The sequence below is a fragment of the Lepisosteus platostomus genome, chromosome 18, assembly GCF_059453375.1.
Source record: "Lepisosteus platostomus isolate fLepPlt1 chromosome 18, fLepPlt1.hap1, whole genome shotgun sequence".
NCBI lineage: Eukaryota > Metazoa > Chordata > Actinopteri > Semionotiformes > Lepisosteidae > Lepisosteus > Lepisosteus platostomus.
The window spans coordinates 7,263,717-7,285,588 of record NC_142628.1 but is presented as its reverse complement, the minus strand read 5'-3'; the positions used below and the strand labels follow the sequence as shown (position 1 = coordinate 7,285,588).

The 21,872-nt window shown below is 35.9% G+C and overlaps 1 protein-coding gene across 2 annotated transcripts in view; it reads right to left on the bottom strand.

Annotated features, from left to right (window-relative positions):
- Nucleotides 1-21,872, bottom strand: part of tub (TUB bipartite transcription factor) — a 69,335-nt gene extending 47,463 nt beyond the window's left edge. Inside the window, exon 1 of one of the 2 annotated variants that reach the window (XM_088611913.1) lies at nt 21,503-21,872. In XM_088611913.1, coding sequence (XP_088468039.1) covers nt 21,503-21,558 — 56 coding nt within the window. In that variant the 5' untranslated portion in view covers nt 21,559-21,872. The remainder of the gene's footprint in view (nt 1-21,502) is intronic. The other variant, XM_088611911.1, reaches the window with a different exon arrangement.

The window sequence follows — 21,872 nt, the reverse complement described above, 5'->3', positions numbered from 1 at the left end:
ACTGTGTAATGGTTCAATTAGTATTATCATTATCATAATTTATTTTTTTCACTGCATTAACCATCTTCTTAGAAATGTATTGAAGATGTATAAATAAATATACTGTATATAGCAAAGTGAAAGAAAAATTATTTTCTTTTCTGCATTTTATTCTAAAGCTCTTTCTGAAAACAGTATTTTGAAATAAAGGGCCCTTCTGGCTCAAGTAATCTCTTAGCTTCAGATGGTCAATTTAGCACAAATCCACTTAATGCATAAAAGCCATTTATGGCTTATTCAGATCGAACTTTATCTGCCGCTTAAGATGTGCTGCTCTTTTAGAACTCTTAAGGGATATAATGAGAATAAATATTACTAAAATCAATGCTAAAAGTTCTAAGGAGATCATGCTTAGCATGCTCTTCATCGATTTCCTTGGATCTTTTTAGTCATTCAGCGCACTGTATTTAAGGAAAAGACAGGCATTCCTTCCACACAACTGAAATATAATAATTCATGTATCGAGTCTTTTCTTTACTGGAGTTATCAAGGTCTCATTTCAAAGGCAGCTTTTTAAAGGCTGAGGGACTGTTTAGGAATTTAGGCTCTGGATAAAAAAGAGCAAGAAATGGAAGATGCACCGAGACAAACAGAACAGCCAGCATTAAACAGAAATTGAGCAGTCTGACAAGGTGAAATACTAGATGCTCAGATTACACAACAGCACAAATTCATAAATGTAATAAACCTCTAATAAGGTCCCTAGCTGTTGTATTAATGCGTTTTCAGTAGTCGAAATCATTTACTTGAGTGAGTAACCGTGCTCAGCCTGGGCCCCAGCCCCAGCTCAGAAGGTAAATTACTGTATGTACTTGCATGCAGGAATTTCAGGACTTGATCTGAAACTTAACTATGTCATAAAAAACAATATTTTTAAGCATGTGCCAAGTTACAAATGATCACAGTAAATGCAGCAGCCTCCCTTCTATGAAAGCACTGCACCAGAAACTCATTATCACTACCATAACAAATAAAGTTTAAACACTCCAAAAAGATACACGTCTCATTAACAATGCACGCTGTACAGTAAGACTTTTCAGCTTTTCACATTTCCTTAGGATGTACATTTTAACCTCACTAAAAAATGCATCATTTTCATTTTTGTTTCTGAAATTAGAAAGCTCCCTTGTTTCCAACCAATTAGAGGCAATTGTTAAACTGTCAAATAACCAGAATGCACACTGCCTTCTGAACAGAAGTGAACTGTCAAAAATGGCACATTTTTAAAACACAGGAAATGCCAGGGAAAATTATATACCTATCCTGTGACCTCATTCCCTGTTCATCTGAGTACAATTCTAGGTTAGCTAAATTGAACATAAAGGTCAAGACGTAAAAGACATTTTATAGAATTATGCCCAGGCGTCTCATTAAAGCAAGTTCTCCATCTGCCTGTTGTTGGCAGCTTAAGTGTAATGTCTTTTAAATTGCTGTTAAATATATACAAAAGTCCTCAAAGGAAAAAAAATCTCAGACAGATACCCATGGTTGCTGTAAACTTGTCTGGAATGATTCCTAATTTGAATACATTAAAAGGCTTATTTAGTATACAGTACATTTCTTTTATAAAACAAGTTAATCGATAGTACACAAATGTGAAAAATATTTTAAAAATACAGATGTGTATTGGGATCAGAGGGTCAACATTCATAAACAATACATCTTCTTGAACTTATAGTTTATGTTTTTTAATCTGTCTTTTTCTCATGTAAAAAATTATACAGTTTCCTGCTTTGAAAAAATCTTGAATGAAGGCAGCATAATTTCAAAAATACATTAATTTTATAACTGATTAAGTAGAAGAACTGGAACAATCATAACTATATTTATATCTACTTATTTCACAAGTGGAATGTGCTAATTTATCACCCAATTACTAAATCACAAGTAACTATGGATATATTGAACCAATTGTGTCTGTAGTACTGTATATTCAGGTATTAAAGAACTGGTCAGGTCTATAGGCACTATACATTAATAAATACATGAACAATACTTAAATAATCAGATAAACAACAAATATAAAAAACTAAAAGACAAACCTTTAGCCAGCATCATGATTCTGGGAAAATTAATTTCTGTCAGCTAATACATTGCTTCAAATCATCCCATGTTCAGTGGGAAAGAATGAATCACCAGTATAAAACAAATGGGTTGGTTTTCTCATATTGACACTTTTTTTGGTCATAGCTATATCATGCTTGCGTAATTAGCACAGACATTGACAACTAACACTGCATCATCCATAACTTTAAGCCCCAAATGCTAGCATGGAAGAAAAGGAGTTTCTTTCTCAGAGCATGACCTGACCCACTCTGCGCTCCAGAAAAACCCAAGGAGCCACACTGATCTGGAACTTCACTGAGAAGCAATGATGGGAGCCAGGGACACTTGTACAGTGTCATGGAGGGGTTGACCTCATTCATCTTTCTTGTGTTTTATTTTTAGTTTAACAGGGAATGAGTCCTGTCCACCTTTAAGACATGTGAGCAGCTGCCCCAGTCACCTGAGACTGCGTGGGACATGGGATATCTTAAATACAAAAAGACAAAACGTCAGCAAATGAAATACAGTAAACGCTCCCTCATTTTATCTTCATGCACCGTGTGTAGCAGGGGGTATTTCTAAATATAATACTCCTTGTAAGATGAATTAAATTAAATCTAGAAGCAAACAATATAGCAGCTAAACAAAAAAAACAGTCCTGGAGCCCATTCAAAATGATGAGTCACTGAAGCATGAATTTCTACTCCGTATTACAGTTTACTGATACATATCACTCACATCAAATCTGTGCTGCTTAAGTGTTGACTCAGTTTCTTAGAATCTGCCTTTTTTCGCTGCTGAGCTTGAGGTCATACTTGGCAGAAGCCTTTATCTTCTGATTATGTTACACTGTCATTAATATCATTTCAGCAGAATGGTTAAACTCCAATTAAGATGGAACAAGGGCGTGATTTGATTTAGTTAGTTTTATTGGCTCCACTAACTGAACAAGTCTGCAGGTTCCACCCGTTCTTTCTGAAGGATGAGCGAAGGGTGAAGATGGGGTGGAGAGAGGGATGTGGGATAGACAGAGATGCGATTTTTATACAGTCAGGCAAACATGGACAAGACCAGGTCTGGCCTACTCCTGAATGCTCATTCAATACACTTTCATTAACCTGTTAGCCCTGAGTACAAACACAAGACAATTAAATAAGTTATTAATGTATTGAAAGATGATTAATACAAAAATATTATAATATATATTCATATATAATTATAAAATTGATTTAATAATATTAGAATAAAGACAGCTAATTAAGAGGGCAAGTTTTCAGTTCAAAGTACAGTTCTCGCAAATTGCTGAACCACCTTAGCTGAAGCTGTTCACACACAATACACTACCTTGCGTAAGGTTTGTGAAAGTGTCAGCCAAATGGCATTCTGCTTTATTATTAAAACACAGTGTTTTTCCATTTCTTGCCAAGTTGACACTGGTTCCCGGCGTTCCTCAATTGGATGAAGAGGTTAGAAGATGGATGGATGTATTGTTCATCTTTTTTCATTGACTTTGCAGCATGCAATTAACTACTACTTGTTCCTGTCCAGCTTGAAAACCGATGCAGGTGACTATTCTTACCTTATTACTACTGTATATTGCTGAGCCATAATATCCTGATAAGAAATCAAAATGTATTTCTCCAATTTCACCACATGGGGGCCACCTTACATTTCAAATGAAGGTTACAAACTAGCACAGTTTTGTTTTTTAGTATCATCACTACAATTACTGGTACACGAAGTACAGTGCACAGTTTATTAGACAATAAAAAGAAAAGTGCAAAAAAAACAAGACTGGGGTACCTTTCTATTTCTCATGCTTTTAATTTCAAAAAGTCGTTTTTTTCAATAATTTTAAAGATTTTAGCCTATTTTAAGAAGTGGCATGAGAACTGCAGTATAGGAATTTATAATTACTTAATTGATAGTTTTAAGTCAAGTTCATGTCCCATAAATGTATTTCCTCTACAGATGATTTTAATTAGGTCAAGGTTTTATGTCCATGGAACTTATTTGTTGCATAAAGTTTATTTTTGAAGATAACTAAGGAAATTTGATTAGAATTATGAATTCATAGGTTAGGTAAGAACATATTGTTTCCTGCATTTTTTTCCTCAGTGGAGTACTTCCTGATAATTAAATGTATTATAGATTACACTGGCTTTGTGGGAGCACAGTCCAACAATTTATCTTTGGAAAATCTGTAGAGGGAAAATACAGCAAACATCTGTCGCAAAACATCCTTTAAGTCAACCAAGAACCAGCTGGTTCATTACGAAAAAGGCATTTTCCAAAATATCCATATGTCTTGTTTTCGGTGCCTGTCCTTTAGAAGAACCTTACAGTTGTAAAATGTCATTTAAAGCCCAGCACCTGTGAGAAAATTAACATTTGAAATCAAATTCTCAAAAGTGTTAGTTCCATAGTCTACTCACAGAACAGTGCATTCACATAGACCTTTTCTCATAGTCCAATGACTGTGTGCTGATAAGAACAATATTAGATACTGTTTCTGCTTCCTGGGATATGCCTAAAAAGGCTTGTTTGACGATTACCATCAATTGCTCAAGAACTGGTCACACAGAAGGTACAACAAATGGCTGTGTTTTTGTCTTTTCAATTTTACTAGGATAATGTAACATATTTGGCCATCGGCTTACTCCTCATTAATATATTAAAATTTAAACCAAAGTAGAATTTTCACAGTCAAGACTAACCTAAAAATCCACCTACTGTATATGAGTTGACTACAGCTGTAATATATAGTATATACTGTAATGCATATATATACATGGGAACAAGTAATAGGTTTATTCCTGCTGAAAAAGAGAAGAGAAAACACAATGTTTCGGCTGTGGAGCCTTCTTCAGGTGTGCAGGTGTTAGGTGTACATGTATATATATATACACACATGTATAGTATATACATATACTGTACAGTACATATAAATGCAATTTAATATAAAATGTCAAGTATTTACATCCACGCTGTTGTATGAACCACGTTGTATGGTGCACTTCAGAAAGAAATGCTTTGAAAACACATCTTCCCTCTCTGTTTTTCACAATCATATTTGTGTACACCAATCCTTCTCTATTTTATACAGGTTATTCAACATACATATCTGTAAAGAACTGCATTCATAAATTGAGATGAATATTAAAAAACATGACACATGCTATAAGGTCTTAAATTGAATTTTGGAAAATAAAATTTACACTAACATGTACCTTTTTTTAAAATGTGTTAATATGACCTATCAAAGCATCTTTGCATCTAGGAGATAAACCAAGAAGCGTTTTCTTCTAATGGAGTTTGTGCATGTTCTCCTTTCTGCGAGAATAAGTAAATACTGTAAATGTTTTTTTTTTCCATTCACACGGACACTCTTGTAAGCTCCGATTTCCACAAAGACCTTTCTCCATAGCAACAGGCTCCAAAGGCACACGACTGTGAGAATGATGGGGGAATTCAAACAGCAGCTGAGAGAAAGCTTCAGGCCTCTATTTACAAACAAGGACTGCATCGTCACATTTTATGGCATTAATGTAGAAGCATAAATTCTTCCACCTGTAGTTTCTGATTAACAGTCAGCTTCATAGTGTAGAGCAAAGAAAAAAATCGTAACGGTTCTGATTTGATTACACTGCACTGTTGGTGTACATCCAGTTGGTTGCAGCCTGGACTGTGCATGAAGCCGAGCAGTGAGAGGGGAAAAACGTTTTGGAAGCAAAGGAAGAGTGAGAAGGCAGTTAAAAAGAGAGAAGGAAGCCATTTGAGCAACTGAAATAAGAGCAACCCATCTTCATAAAAACCCAAAATCAACAAAAATGCAAAGCAATATGTTTTCTGAAAAGCGTTTTCAGTCGGCAAATTAATATACAGTATACTGAAGCCACAACATGTTTTTCAACCTGGTAACATTATTATGGACATAGAAAAATGTTCAGAAGCTACATAGAAATTATTTGCTAATGTTTTTGTCACTTCTTCTCACACTTCTAAATTCAGATATATTAATAATATATGAACCTCATTTTAAGAGCTGTTGTTAGCTCAATCGGTGTAAGAAGCTGTGAAAAATTAGTAACTGCAGAACAAATTACATCAGAAGGTTACCATCAATGTTAAGACATTTTGGAAAACAAATGCTGGGGATATACAGTGTTTAATGGACCATTAAATAGCCACACAAAGATGCCAGACTCTCTACTCTTGATTAGTAGTTCAGATTTCCTAACAAATATACCTGCTTATAAACAGTCAAAAAGACAGAAAATATATTTATGAAGATTAACAGTACAGAATGGGAAGAATCTAACTAGAGAGTTGATAGTACATTAAAAAGGCTCCATGGAAAATGCATAATTTTCTCAAGGGATACTCAATAATAAATATAGTTAAGCTGGCTTAGTCTGAGCACAATATTAACCTCACTGAACCAGCACACGTTTTCTTGCAGCAAAGGCCATAGATTGTAGTTGTCAACAATTGTGGTTAATATGTATATTGTTTCATTTTTTATTGATAAATGGATGATGAAATAAAAACAGCTATCTACGAGACTATCTCCATCTGTTATTTAATGACTACCTAATGGTTGCCTCAAAAGCAATTTCCACTTTAAAGTTTAAACCCCTGCTGAAAATCTGCCTAATGTTTAGGTTGCTTGAATTGTTATCACCAAAAATACCAGTTGTCCCTTAAAGTATAGATTGTTGTTGGTGTACCTGAATGGGTTTCTAAACCTGGTCCTGGAGAACCAGTGTATCAGTTTTTATTGTATCTCTACCCATATGAATAAAATCAGCTTGCGACTGGATTGTTATTAAAAAAATAGGAAGACATACTGGACATCCACAACTGTGTGATTCAATGTGACATTTGCACATACATCAGCTACTGAAAAAACATTGAATAAATGTTTTTGCACTCTCTACAACAAATAGAGAATAGTTAATTCTGTAACAGTAGTTGTACATTTGGGAAACCAGAGGATGCACACTAAAGTGAACTGCTTGCACCAGATGTTTGGAAAACATGTACCCTGGGTGAAAAGCCTGGGTTCTGCACTGCAGTGGAATTGATCTCACAGAAGGATTAATTAATTAAGGGATTTATGTCGTACTCATGGTTAGCTAACTGCATTGACAGGGTGGATACCAGTGCATGTCACGTCTCCACAAACACTGAGATATCAATGGGATTGAACTCTATGCATTTATGCTGCCATTTAACATTGTTAAAATGGTAATGTAATTTCTGTGTGCAAATGTTTAAAGGTTTCCATTGTTCAACATAGAAAGGGACCAGGAACTATCTAATGATATGATCTGCTGAAATATCTGCCTAATGTAACAGTTGACTTACAGTAGCATGTGTACATACAGTATAGTATGTGGCTAAGACAACAGAAGAACACAAAAAAAATACAGAGAACGATTGCTGTTTATTTTACAGGAGAGAATTTGGCTCGTAGTTACTCCGGCAGCCAAGTTGATAGCCTGCGCTGGCAACCCGCTGCCATTCTTCCCTGGCATCCATACTGTAGGTCCTTTTCTTTCTGAATGTCCAGAAGAATGGGGGTGGAACTCCTGGGAGTCTACAACAGACATTACCAAGCTTCTGCCAGACTCTGTTAAATTTACTCTTTTTTCTTTTGTTCTTTTTCTTATTCTTTTTATTCTGACTGTTCCATACATCAGCATTTGTAACAATGCTTTAAGTACAGTATTACTGTACTATTTTTTAATTGCATTTAATTTAAACAATGTTTTACTCATTTTTCTGTTACCAAGTACCACTATCAACAACATGACAACAAAAGTTACAGTACAGATCTTATGAACATATGAATGAAGAAGACTGAATATTGTTGTTATACCTCAGTATCTAATTAAATTAATCATGGTACGTACAGGGTTAGAAATGTGAAAATACGGTCTCCTCACTGATGAGCTATGCTGAAGAAAGGAAAGTCCTTTGCATCTTTGCATAAAGGATATCAAGCATCTAATGAAAATCTGATCTGCAGTATAAGGCACCCTTTACGAGTCAACCTGCTCATGTACTGTACTAGAAAGGTTCATCTGTCACAAAGTCTTAAGTCTTAAGCATCTTATTATAGCTACAGTACTGTATACCACATATACCAAGTAAATAGTACTATCCGCATTTTAGAAGGAACACAAAGGTTCTATATTACAATGGCTAATTATTCATAATTTTAGATATAATTAAAACATATCTATGGCAGACCTCAGGGTTTGTTTTAATGATTAAACACTGGGACAGAATTTTCAGGACCTTCTCACTGTATAAGACATAAGATAACACCAGAACCTGGCAGAAGGACAAAAAACAGTATTCTAGAGTGTTTCAGTTAAATTAACCAATATTTAGATAAGGTATGTAGAATCTGTCTGTAAATTTGATTTTGAATATCAACAAAACTTTGAACTCAGGGTTCACAGTAAATCCACATATACTTTGTTGGTTGAAACACACTACATGACAGAAGGCAAAACACCTTGGGCTATAACTGTAAATTACATTACTACAAACAAGAATGATAACTTGCGAAGCCCAGCTATGGTTTACAGAAACACATCACTAAACGATAATTCCTAAGACACAAACAAACTGTTGCTCACCTCACTTCTACTTGAGTGGCTGGGTGTGTCCACTAATGGTGTCCCATTGGACTGACTTTGAAATAAGGTTTAAGAATGGTGCAGGGCCTCCGGTTCTGTTTTTTTTTAATAATATTGTAGTGCTGGTGGAGAAAGTGGGTTCAGCTGTTATTCCTAGATCACAGGGATGGAAGTCAAGTTCTTTTCTGTGTCACCAACTCAAGTGGTAACAAACACAAGACAAAACAACATTTCACAACCAGACAAACAAAAGTGCTACAGCTCCCACCAGACCACACCTACAGTAGTACCAATAGCAGTTTCAAAAGAAAGCTTACCACAAGTTTTAATTTACACTTTATACTATATTCCCATTTGTAAAACGGTCATTTTTTATGTGGGTTTCTTTCTTTAAACAGAGCCCACAGATACAGAAGATCTACATTATATGTTGCAAGAGATTGTTTAGATATTTACAGTATATGCCATTTTATTTTAACGTATTTTTAACAGACAATTGGACCCTCGTATTAAGCAGAGTAGCTCTGCTGTCTGCACAACCATGATAATAAAAAACAAATAGGATAAACGTTAAAACTTCAGGCCAAATCAAATAAATCAATGGTAGTGTTAATAAGCCATTTTTGCCCGTGAAAAACTAAAATGCATAAGACTTAAATTAAAAAAAACCAAAATCAACTATTTCAGATTCAATTAATACTGTAAGGTTTTCTTGCCCTGGGGCAATTACTTTCAGTGTTTCTTATGGATTAATATCTACAGTAACCTATTACTTCACACACATCTACATCACATTCTCACAAAGAATTGCTCACGAAGGACGTGTCAAGTGTGCAACGTGGAAGCTTCAGCAAAAAATGTTAGGTATTGTAAGTTCAATGTTGGTTAGACTATAACATATCCAATTTCTAATCCTGAATCACTGACTCAAATGTTGTGTGTGTTACAGTAACAAATAAAATTAAAGGTGATAATAATAAGAAGAAGGATAAATGTGTGCAGTACATGAGAAGTTGATATGAACAAATATGTGCAACTTGGACAAATCCCGAATTTTTGCAAGAGGTGCATTGCTTTTTACTTTGCATTTTATTTGCTATAGCAGCTGGTGTTATTTTCTGTGTGTAAAGTGAAGTGGTTTCAAAGACACATCAGCTTTCAAACACACCTGGCATCTCTGGGTACTTTACATGGTCTACATAAAGCACTGACAAGCTCAGCAGACTGTACAGTATATATATATAACCACAAACAGTATACAGGATAAACATGATTCATACCATTGAAGTGTTACAGTACTCCAGTGCCAGTGTGCTCTGAGACCTTTTACTCTATGATACTGCTGTCGCTAGCCTGGTTTTAAAAGGTTTAAACTGTGCAAAGTTTTATTAAATCACCTGTCTATACAATCATTGGTCCTCAAACATTAATGTATTCACTGGCGCATGATCAGGCTTTCATAGTGAGTCAAATTTTCTACTCTTTAAACCTCTCCAGGGGAATGAATCACCCAAAGTCTCTCCTGATGAATTGCTGTGGTGAAGTGTTCTACCCTGAACAAAAAAAAAAACAATAAATCGTTAGCAGTTCTTTTTCTATGGTATTGCATATTTGAAACAGCCTTCCTCACCCAAATCAACAAGCACGTTTTTTTTCTTTCTGTAGGCATTATTTCTTGTCATACCAATGCACAGTAGACAAATGTTTAGAAAACTTCAAATATATTTTCTCTATTAACATACATAAACAACTATTTGTTGTAAAGACTGAATATTTTAATTAGGTCTTCAACTTTTTTCAAAAAATTTTACCTTACACTATTTGGAAGAAGGGAAATGGTTGTAATAAATACAAGCAAACAGTTTTAATTTAACAGTCAACTGGAATGAAAACTAGAAGACATTCCAGAACCAGGACTGGAAAACCTGCTCAATAACCTCCAGAACTGTTTTAGTACTGCACCTTCAAATTTTCAACATTTATGATTTCTTATGAATATACTGTAAGTAGCCATTAATACAGATAAATAATTTAATGATGAGAACTGCCCATTTCATTTTATAATGAATAGAACAATAGAGCTATGACCTTAATTATTATGTTGCAAATAAAAAGGCAGGCACATAAAACTAAGAACAAGTGAAGAAAACCAGCTAAATCAGAATCACTTTATTTGCCAAGTATGTTACACATACAGTACCAGGAACTGACTCTGGTGTCTTGCTGCAAAAATACAGATAGAAAGAAACAATCAATAGTACATACTCAGTATACTTCATACAAAACACACGCAGAGGTCCGTACATATGCTCTGCGTACCGTATTCATGTGTCCTGGTTAAGCAGGGCAACGGCCACGGGGCAGAAGCTGTTCAGATGTCTAGTGGTTGTGGTTTTATCAACCAGTAGCTTATTAAAGAATAAATTCTGCAATGTCTAGGAGATACCCAGGAATGCCCTGTTCAGTTCACAAAAGCAGAAAAAAAATATTTAGTGATGACTAACACAATCTGCTCCTACTCTAAGGAGCATAATTAGTCGCCAAAGGTTAAGAGGATCATCACTGCTGTGTTTCCATCCTACCTTATTCTACAATCGCAAGAAGAGGACATTTATTTTAATTTCACCACAAGGATAATTTTCATCTAATTGGACTAGGTGCAAAATGTATCAGATCTCAGACCAAACCTTCATCTGGTTAAATAAACTCATACAAATGTCAAGAACGGTTCTTTCATTAGAAAAATTAATCATGTTGCACCTCCATGCTAATTTCTAACCAAAATATCAAACTCATAGGTCAACCATTCGCAACAGTGGTGAAATGACAGAAATTTCTCATATATTAAATGCAACAGGAAAGAGTGTAAAGCAAATTAAGAAAGTATTTAGCTTGGCCAATAAATGAAACAAAATGCTTTGCTGAAATAGAGAGGATGCATGGATCCCAGAGCACTTCACATACAGGAGGCGGCTTATAGCAAAGCGATAAGACTGCACAGCACCCACCTGTACTAAAAGACCCTACACAGAAGTCAGGTGGAGATGTGAAAACCTGCTGCACCCACTGGCATAAGGGAGAACTCTAAGCAGGTCAAGCCCAAAGTGGAAGTTCGCCCAGATGTTAGAGTTCACACCCTAACTCTTATGAATAGTGTCAATTGGATATTTAATGATCAATTAGTCAGAAGCACTGCCACCTCAAACCCAAAAAAGGACAAGTCCTACAGGAGAGCGTCTCTTGTCATCTTCTAAGACATTGGTTTGGAAACTCTGCTTCAAAGAGTTGAGTGCTCCTGTTGTCTGGGAGCTGTTTTAAATAACTTCTCAAATTTCTTTTTTCAATGTAATAATGTAGGCTTAAGGCTTGATTTCATGTCTTCATTTCTAATAATTCACAGGGGACTATTTGTATTATTCTTCTCTGGCAAAGGCTCTCTATATTAAAATTCTATGCAGTTACTTTTTACTTAAAGCAGGATAAATTGAAAGAGTGTTATCTTTCTAACGCACTCGTGAATAATTTAAGTGAGTTGCCTGTGTCTATTTCATTGCAATGTGGGTTTGCATAAATTTAAACCAGACAAGTGCTTCTTCACCACGAGGCACTGCAAAAGCCATTTGAGAAGCTGGTTGCTTTTCTTCTCACACATATTCCTAAACTTGTGGTCTAATTTAATGACTGAACTGCTTCACAAATCCTCAGATTTGTAAGACTGGAATTACTCAATGTCCTATGCTACAAATTAATTACAACTAGACTTACCCCGTGTTTCTGAACACATCATTTTGATCATTATTTATAAGAGCACTGCATATGGGACTTATAAAAAACACACAAAGTATTATGAATGCAGAGATTTTGACATTGAAAAACAATACTTTCTAGTACGCCCACTTTCACACGAAACAAATAAGGTTAAGCATGGTTACTTATATTTCCTGGCCTCTGGGGCCGATGTGCTGAGCCAGGATATATCAATACAGCTGAAAAAGTCCAAAGAGATGGATGAATGGAATCCATGATAAATCCTAACCACCACCTGCATGAATAGTTCAAAGCATTACTTAAGTATATAGAATAGTATATATCTGTATATTACTAAATTGTAGTTTTAGGGTGGTCAAGAAGGTTACCAGGCTGACGAGCCCTGAGCCACCAGTTAGATTAGCATGAGGTAAGTCAATCCGGAGGACTGTACACTGGGGCATACAGTATGTAGACTATATAGTATGTTTCCTCAGCAATGAAACAAGTTTTCAAATCTAAACTGGTCTACGGGGCTTTTGTCCCCTACAGCTTCATTCAAGAAATGTATTTTGAAATAGAGGGGAACAATGAATGTTCTAAGAATGAATGAACGCACAAAAAAGGAGAATTCACACGATACTAAACCAGGTCTCTCTTCATTTACAGCAAAGTACTATTTGCTTTACTATTTTTTTTAGATTTGGTGTCATGATTTATAATTTCAGATTTGTCACAAATTCACATGTGAAAAATCCATTCTTTCCAACCTCACACATAACCAAAAATGAACATTTCACACTTGCCATCAGCTGCAGTTCTCCCTTCTCCAGCCCCTTCCCACACCCAGAGTTCTGTGTGCACAGAATACTTTATTCAGCAGCAATGACTATGCTCAATGCGGAGGCAGCTGAGAGCAAATAATTATCATCCCTGTGTCAATGGGACAGATGTGCATTCCATTTTTATAACAAAAAAACACTGTAGCTAGGATCTCCCTGCTGTTTAAATACACGAAAAAGTGATAAACTCTTTTACTGAGAGGCCATATTTGACAGATATGAGTGGTACTCATTTTCTAAATTTCACATATTCAGTACAACCGTAATGGGCTGAAAGCAATGTGTTCACTTTCAGAAGCAATATGTAAAGCTACATTAAATAATTACTAATGTTTTTGTAAATAACTCTGATGACTGATGGTACTTTTGAACACAGGTAAGAAACAAGAGGTCCCTTGTGGAAGTCTCTTCAAAGTAAGTAAAAGTAAGGAATCTGGTATAAATTTCTTGTTTAAAAATCTGATGTTTCTGTGGTTTTATAAATGTTCTTCAGCTGAGCATTCAGGCTTTATGTCACTATGATTTGAGATGTAACTTGAAAATTACATTTAAATAAAAAACTACGGACAGAGAAGTATAAAGAAAAGAAAGGCTAAAACAATTTCAGCAGCTGAACCAGTGTCTGTGGTCACGCGCCTTTCCAAGCAGTGCATTACACGCCACTTACCTGATACTTGCCAGTATATTGCTTTAAGCACTGCTTTCCTTTTTAAAAAAAAAGATTGGTCTGTTGAGAATCAGCAGGTATTTCACATGACGGAAGGAAAGATAGAAATTATGCATTACAGTGACTCCTACAGTACCATTAACAAACAGCATTATGTAAGGCCTCATCACATTACTTGGATGAATGTCCATTTCGTCTTTGCTCTAAGCATTTTTAATTTATAGTGTCTTTTCACTTTTAAAATATACATGCAAACATATTAAAAACTACCCTAGTTGAAGCTTTATGACAAACAGACATTTATATAAATTAATTTTCAATTTCAAAACTGGTTTTGCAATAACAAACTACTAAGAATTGAATAAAGTATAAGCAGAAATATACAAGAGAACTGCAACAATACCATTATGAATTTGTACATTGGTAAAACACAATACAGTACACTCTTACAGTACGTAGAAAAACCTGGCAGTGGAATCTTTTCTGGAGTTGCCTTATTCATGATTGTTTTTATACACCTTTGTCATGTGATTAAGATAAACATACATACATACAGTATCACTACAAGCAATTATATTACTTTACTGTACAAGGAATCATAGGTTTATAATTGTCCAGCTTTATGAAGGTTTCCAAGTTGCTTCAATTCAATTCAATTCATTGCACTGTAAAACATGATGTGTAATAGATGCTATTTCTAAAGGAGTTACTACTGGCACTCCAGGCTGTTCCACCTGCAGCTATATACTATACCAGTGCCAATTGCAACCTGCTAATGCATTTCACAGCTCCATAGGAAGACAAAACTGACCTGCTTTTTTCTGCTTCTTCTCTTTCTTTCTATTTCTGATTGTTTAGAGGTAGTATTCCCTTTGCAACCTGGGCAACTCATACGAAACTAAACTGTGCTGTGAAAGGAAGCGAAAGCATTAGAGAAAATCTAACAGTTCACCCAGAAAAAGCAACAAAAAAAACTGTATTGCATGAGGCTTAATCCCTTTTCCTACCAGTGAACGGTTCATTTATAATTTTCACAACAATAACTGCCTATTGGTCTCTGTATAACACAAACATGAACCTTTATGCCAGATTTCAGAAACAACTGCAGATGAAATCTGTTCATAAACCCAACCAATGGTATTCTTATGTCTTAACTCAGACAGTAATTTATTCTAAGGTAGATTCTTTAGGAAGGAACTTCGTCTAGTATAGGACGTATCATGAAAGAAAGGTTATAAAAAAAGAAAAGGCTATTTGGCCCATCTAGCCAAGTAATTGCTAGTTAATTGATCCAAGGATGTTTTCCAGAAATGTCTCTAAAGAAGCCAGGGTATCAGCTTGAAGAATGTGGCGAGGTAACTTGTTATATACTCCCACAACCCTCAAGACAACAGTTTTGAGTTTCAAAAAAGATTTCAAGTAACAAGAGAAGCCCCCCATCATTCATCCCGTCCTGATCCTGCCATGTTTCCCTCTTGTCCTTCTCCAGTCTCTTCCGGATTTTACCATCTGCATAGGGTCCTAAATACGCACTACACAGGAGTCTAGTCGGCTCCCATGACACCCTCCTTTGCCAGCACGATCAACAAAGTGTTCAAGAACATGAATGAAATTACATCTTCTGTCTTGGAAGGTAATATTTTTGTAGGTGCTGGTTTTGAAGATCTGTTGAATACTTAAAGGTAGGCTTATTTAATCGGGAGTAAAGATGAGGAAGGTAGTATTACACATCTCAGTACTCTTAATAGAGCAACACATCAATGGTATATATCTATTAAGATGACTATGATGTAATTTGAAATTTATTAGAAGATTTAGTTGGGTTAATTGTGGTACTAAAGCTATGGTTGCTGCTGGAAGTGGTGTTAGTGGGACCAGTGGGGGATGCCCACCCTGCGTTCTGTGTGTGTCCTAATGCCCTGGTATACTGGCGGGGACACTATACTGTAGTGGGCGGTGTCTTTCAGGTGAGACGTTAAACCGAGGTCCTGACTCTCTGTGGTCATTAAAGATCCCCGGGCATTTCTCGGTAGGGAGAGTAGGGTGTTACCCCAGTGTCCAGGCCAAATTTCCCCCCTCGTCCTTTACTGTGGCCTCCAAATTGTCCCCATGTATGACTGGCTTGCACTGGCCCTGTGATGGACTGGCGCCCCGTCCAGGGTGTACCCTTCCTTGCGCTGGTTGTTTGCCGGGTAGGCTTCGGCTTCCATATGGTATAAAGCAGTTTAGCCAATGACATGAAACTATAGTGAATACTTACATTTGCTTCTGACTGACACTGTATCACACGGCATAAAGAGAGTTTTGTTTGTTTGCTTGTTTTAAAAAATGGGTGTTTATCTGATATGGCCTCGTCCCATTAATTTAATTGCTTACAACTGATTAAATATCATTCTTCCCAGAGAGCAAGATGGCACCAGTAATATGACAATATTTACACATCTGCGTTTATTACAAACCATTTGATCCATAGAATGGATATGGAACAGATGTGTGAAAGCTATTGCTCCTTTCTTGGCAGGAGAAAAGGGAACAGAAAGTTCAATCTCATGCCCTCTCCCATCATCTGTAACACAGCCAGATTCAATCAGCAAATAAGCATTACGGAGTACACTCGAAGATCTGCACAGAAGACTTTACTTTAATTCCTCTAGATCAAGACACATACTGTACCTGATGTCAGTTCCCAAGACACCCTTTCACTTAAACATAGGGATTTTATTTGACTCAAAGGCTGTATATATATGCCTTTTGCTATAGAAATCTGATTGATTTCTATAGCATTTGAATCTGGAGGACATTGCAGCTGATAGGTGTTGGGAGACATGTGTTCTAGTGTCTATGACACTGTCACTGTATTATTTTAGTCTTAAATAAGTGTGTGGTTCTAAACATCTGTCCTTAATAGCTAAACAGGGGCTTTTCAAGGGAAATGCCCGAGCTGTCAAAATCAAAGGCAAACTGTACACAATGTTGTTAAATATACACTGAATAAATCTGACAGTGAACATTTAATTGGTGATGTTTCTAAAATGGTTTACTTATTATTATTTGGTTACAAAATATTTTGAAATCCCTTCTCACATATTGGGCAAGATGCCCCGCTCAACAGTGCAAGAGCAGCTGATAAGAAATTATTTTGCTAATGGTGGTATTTATCATCATCACTTTCCACTATCGATGGTAATATATGCAGTGGGAAGCCAATCCAATGTTTTCAACTTAACGCATTTCAGAACAAATTAGAATACATTATTAGAGGATGAAAACCAAATTCAAAGACAAAGATAGGGTACTGAACATTTCTTAAATAAGGTGCATATTTAAACTTGCATTACCAAGCTTAAATTGCAAATCCTTTCCAGTGAAAATAAGATGTCATTGCTGCAGAAAGGCTTTTTTGCAGTACAACTGCAGACTTTAACACTGGCTTCAAAATTCTTTCTTCAAAAAAAGTTCCAGGCTCTCTATCTTTTCCCGGTGTCATATTTACAAATCCTTACTTGGTTCTAATGATATTAATAGCAAAACACATTTATTTGATTTTGCCAATATAGAATGTGAGAGACTAAAAATAAGAAGATGTAAAAAAATAACTGCTTATGATACAAATTTGAATTCATTTCCAGTATCACTGAAAGCAGTAAATACTTAAAAAGTGATGAGATAATTACATTGTTTTAAATTATCGCCTCATAACCCGACTGTGTCAGATCCCAGATGATAAGCAGGGTGGGTCGATTCAGTGGGAGTATTGGAACGCTCTAAGGAAAACCAGGATGCTGCTGGATTGTGTTCCAATATTGTGACAACATGCTGACAGGGGACACTGTGCTACATTATACTGTATGAGACACTATCCTTTGAATGAGATGGTAAACTGGTGGTATAACTGCTTGTGTTTTAGAGACATTTACCACAGTGTTCTGCCTAAACTCTACAACTGGCTGACATTGGCATAAGACATTTTTCTCACTTCATGAGCTGATCTGCCCTGTAGTGGTTCGCTGGTCCGTTCGGGAATAAACAAAGTGGGATCTCCCCTGTGTGCAAAGAGCTTTACGGTCCTATAGGATGGAACACCCTGTATAATAAAAAATGATTTTATTATTATTAAAATATCTGAGAGAGAACCCCCAGCTAAAACAATTATGATAAATACATATCTATGAACTTTGTTTTTGATCACAGGAAAATAGATAATGGAAAATAGACTGTAGGATCAGTGACTGCTCTTGAAACCGAGCTATAATTGTTCAGTAAACATTACATAAATAATAATAATCAAAATAATCTTGTAATAAATAAATGACCATAGATAAAACATAATAAGATTCCCATTGAACAGTAAATGTCCTTAAATATGCTTTCAGTGTAAACAATTTAAAACGAATTCAGTCATCTCGCACAGGAAATCTCATTACAGCTGTTGATGGCACATCAATAAATGCAATAAAGTATTTTTCCCAGTGATGCAGGGAAACAATACAAATGTGCAGTTGTTTCATTATATGCTTCTGTTTTGCACATTTAATAGCATTTCATCCATAGACAAGGGGAGAACGTAAATTATAGTTAATACTTCTTTGAATTAGGTTTCATACCCATCTTTAAGACGGAGGACTAAAAGATTATCAGCAGATGTAAGCAGACCTGTACCCCTGCAAGCTTCTCCATTTCAGGATCAGGTGCTACTGTGCACAGTCCATTAAATATTTGCAAACCGTTCTATAAAAACAAATGATGCTTACGGCTCAGTGCTTCTATTTTTCTGGAGAAACAAAGCAAAATCCCTTTAATATTTTCAGGCTGTAGAAAATGACTCCCAGCACATTAGATACCCCCCTTCTAAATAATATTATCTAAACATTGTGTATTAATATTTTGGTAGTAATACGGGTTTTAAAAATGTCACTCCATTGAATCATTTAGTCCACTCACTTATTATACTGTAACTTATTCAAGGATTTCAAAAAGCCTTTTCCTGAAGGGAACCGGGGATTTGACTTTAACAACATATCGTTTTCAACAACTTCACTAATATTCTTTGCTGATATACCATTCTTCTGTCTGAGCTCGAACTGCTTTACTGAAGTAAATTAAGCCACATAAACACTGCATGACTTAAAGATTAACTAACATACTGCACAGTACCAACACTGTGCAGTAAGACATTTGTTTGGCAATAAACACATCTACAAGTAGATGTATCTTCATGATTTATATATTACAGTGTATATATACATAAAAACAGAGAATACATAGTAGGGAGAAAATCAGATATTTTTCATGCATTTTCTCCATTTTTTGTTCACTTGGACTCTATTTATTCATATTTTTCCTGATTCTGTTTTAATTATCTATAACAAGTATCTTGCCTGCCGTACTTTGCTTGAAATTGTGCTGAGAAGATATACCATATGAGACACACTGTGAAACCATAGCCAGCATTGTATTGGGCAAGGTGTTATAATAACCTTTTACATAGTGTAAAGCACAAGCCTAAGATATACAAAAAGAGAAATATAAATCCGAACTGGAGGGCAGTAAGAAAAAGGGAAGGCTTTTTGTGAAAGGATGAAGAAAAAAGTGCTTTTTTTGCACCACCCAAGATCCTCGACAAACCTAACCATTCACTGAAAGAATTAAACTGAACATTTAGAGCCACGGCTGTGCACATTTTTAATAATGAATACAAATCACCACACTTACTCAGGCATGTTTCAATCTAAAATTCAATATGATCTCGGATCATGGATTTTGACTCCTTGTATATACAGTACGTGTTTGACGCAATAAAGAATCAGGTCTTTCTTGACATGAAGGTGAGACAGTACACTGTGAACATCAAGAGTACTGCTACAGTATGTGCAGTAAATGTGCACAAGCACACCTTAGTCCCTGACAACACCCGCAAGCAATTTTGCTTCCAGGTGCACAGCACTTAACTACCTAATATTAAAGCACCGCATCGAATTAACAAATACAAATACACGCAGCACAGCTAAACGCAGACTAAGAGCAACTAAATGAATACATTTTTAGCAAAAACATCCTCAGTCGTGTTTATATTCCAGTTACATGAGAAAAAAGGACCACTCCACTAGGATGCCAATAAGAATGCGTTCGGGGAACTTTGAGCCTTTTCTATTTGATGCTGCGAAATCCTATTAAACAATGAAATCTGCGAAATCCCACAGGATCACGAAGTACAAACATCGAATTCGTAGCAGTCAGTACTGAATGGAGGAACAACACACACACTAGAATTCCTTGCGGTTTAGACCTACTGTATAAAGACTCGATCAAGTTGAGTACAAATCGTCTTTTAAAACTGGCATCGTCATTAAACAGCTGCCAACAGTTGCCCTTCATCGGAGACAACTGCAGGAATTACGGAAACCGAATGCAAAGAGTGAAACCTTCAGACCATTTTACGTAACGAAACGGCGCTATTTCTTTTGAGGTTTATGGGCAATATGATTCGGGGGGTGCAAAATTTAAAAGAGGGAGCCATACAATTAAACTTGAGTCTCGAATACCGAATCGTCAATACAGTTAATGAAGCTCGGAGGGAAATGTGTTAGCATAGCCGTACTTCTATCCCCACCTCAAGCATACTGGAACTTTAAACTGTTCTTAAGATCTGTGTACTATGAATTGCGCAAAAAAAATACGTTTCGCTCCGTAGGAAGAATATACATCATGTGTAGACAGTGCTGAAATACCAATATAAAGCAAAAGTTCCCATTCTCCTTTCAACATGCAAAAGCAAGGTTCCCAAACATAGGTCAGACCACTGCAAAAGTTAAGATCATTAGCAATACAGACCTGTTATTTTCTTAAAAGAATAAAGTTATGCAGTGAAATACATAAAAATACAGATGCAAGCGCAACGTAGGGGAAACTGCCTTTCAGTAATCAATTCACATTGTCTACACCGTTTTTTCCCTATTATTTATCAAATAATCCAGCCATTTTTTACTTTCCAGATGAATATTTTAAATAGATATTTAAAAAATGCAAACACAAAATATAAAGGACTATCTCAGTATGCACCTTCTAATCTCATTTTATTTTTATGCATTTATTGTTTTTAAACGAAATAGTTCACGTACTGAACAGGAAAGTGTTAGGAACTAATTTCACCTTAATGAGGTGGATGAATAAGAATCAGATTTTGTATTTGGTTATAATTGCAATTACCTTCCCATAATTCACCATAAAGCCAAATACCTTAACTTTGAGCTATATTCAAATGACTCAATTGAATCAATATGGCAACTCATGAACGAGGCTAATCCATGTTTTTTTTTTAAATTATACAGTACATACCTGCTGAAACGTGACCAGTAAACTTCTCACTTTGAGAATATTCCTAGCAGAGAACAATGTAACAGCGTTTTCAACGCTACTTCGACTCCACCTCACATTAACGCTTTTAGGGTACATCGTATCCTGCAATAATCGAATGCATGATTGAAAACAAAAGAAGAAATAATAGGTACCTGTCATAACTCCATCTACTGTAAGACATAGTCCTGTTGCTGCTGACTCCGTCCATTATCGTCTCTGTGCTGTGGCACCAAGCGCAGCTGTGTCTTGTGCTGAATAAAACCTTTATGCGATATTTACTAAGAATCAAACGTCGGCCTCTTTAAGCACACTTGCTGCCTTGTGCCATCCAAAAGCTTACTTCTCGCTGGAAGAATGAAGATGCGCTAAAACTGATTTAGTTGGGGTTCACAATGTGAGGGTTGTACCATTTGGGGGGGACAAGGAACCAATCACAGCAAGGATGTTCAAAACACTGCCGTAAATGCAGTCGTTCTTTGAACACTAAGAATGTGGTCAATTAAATACCCAATTAAATGCTCG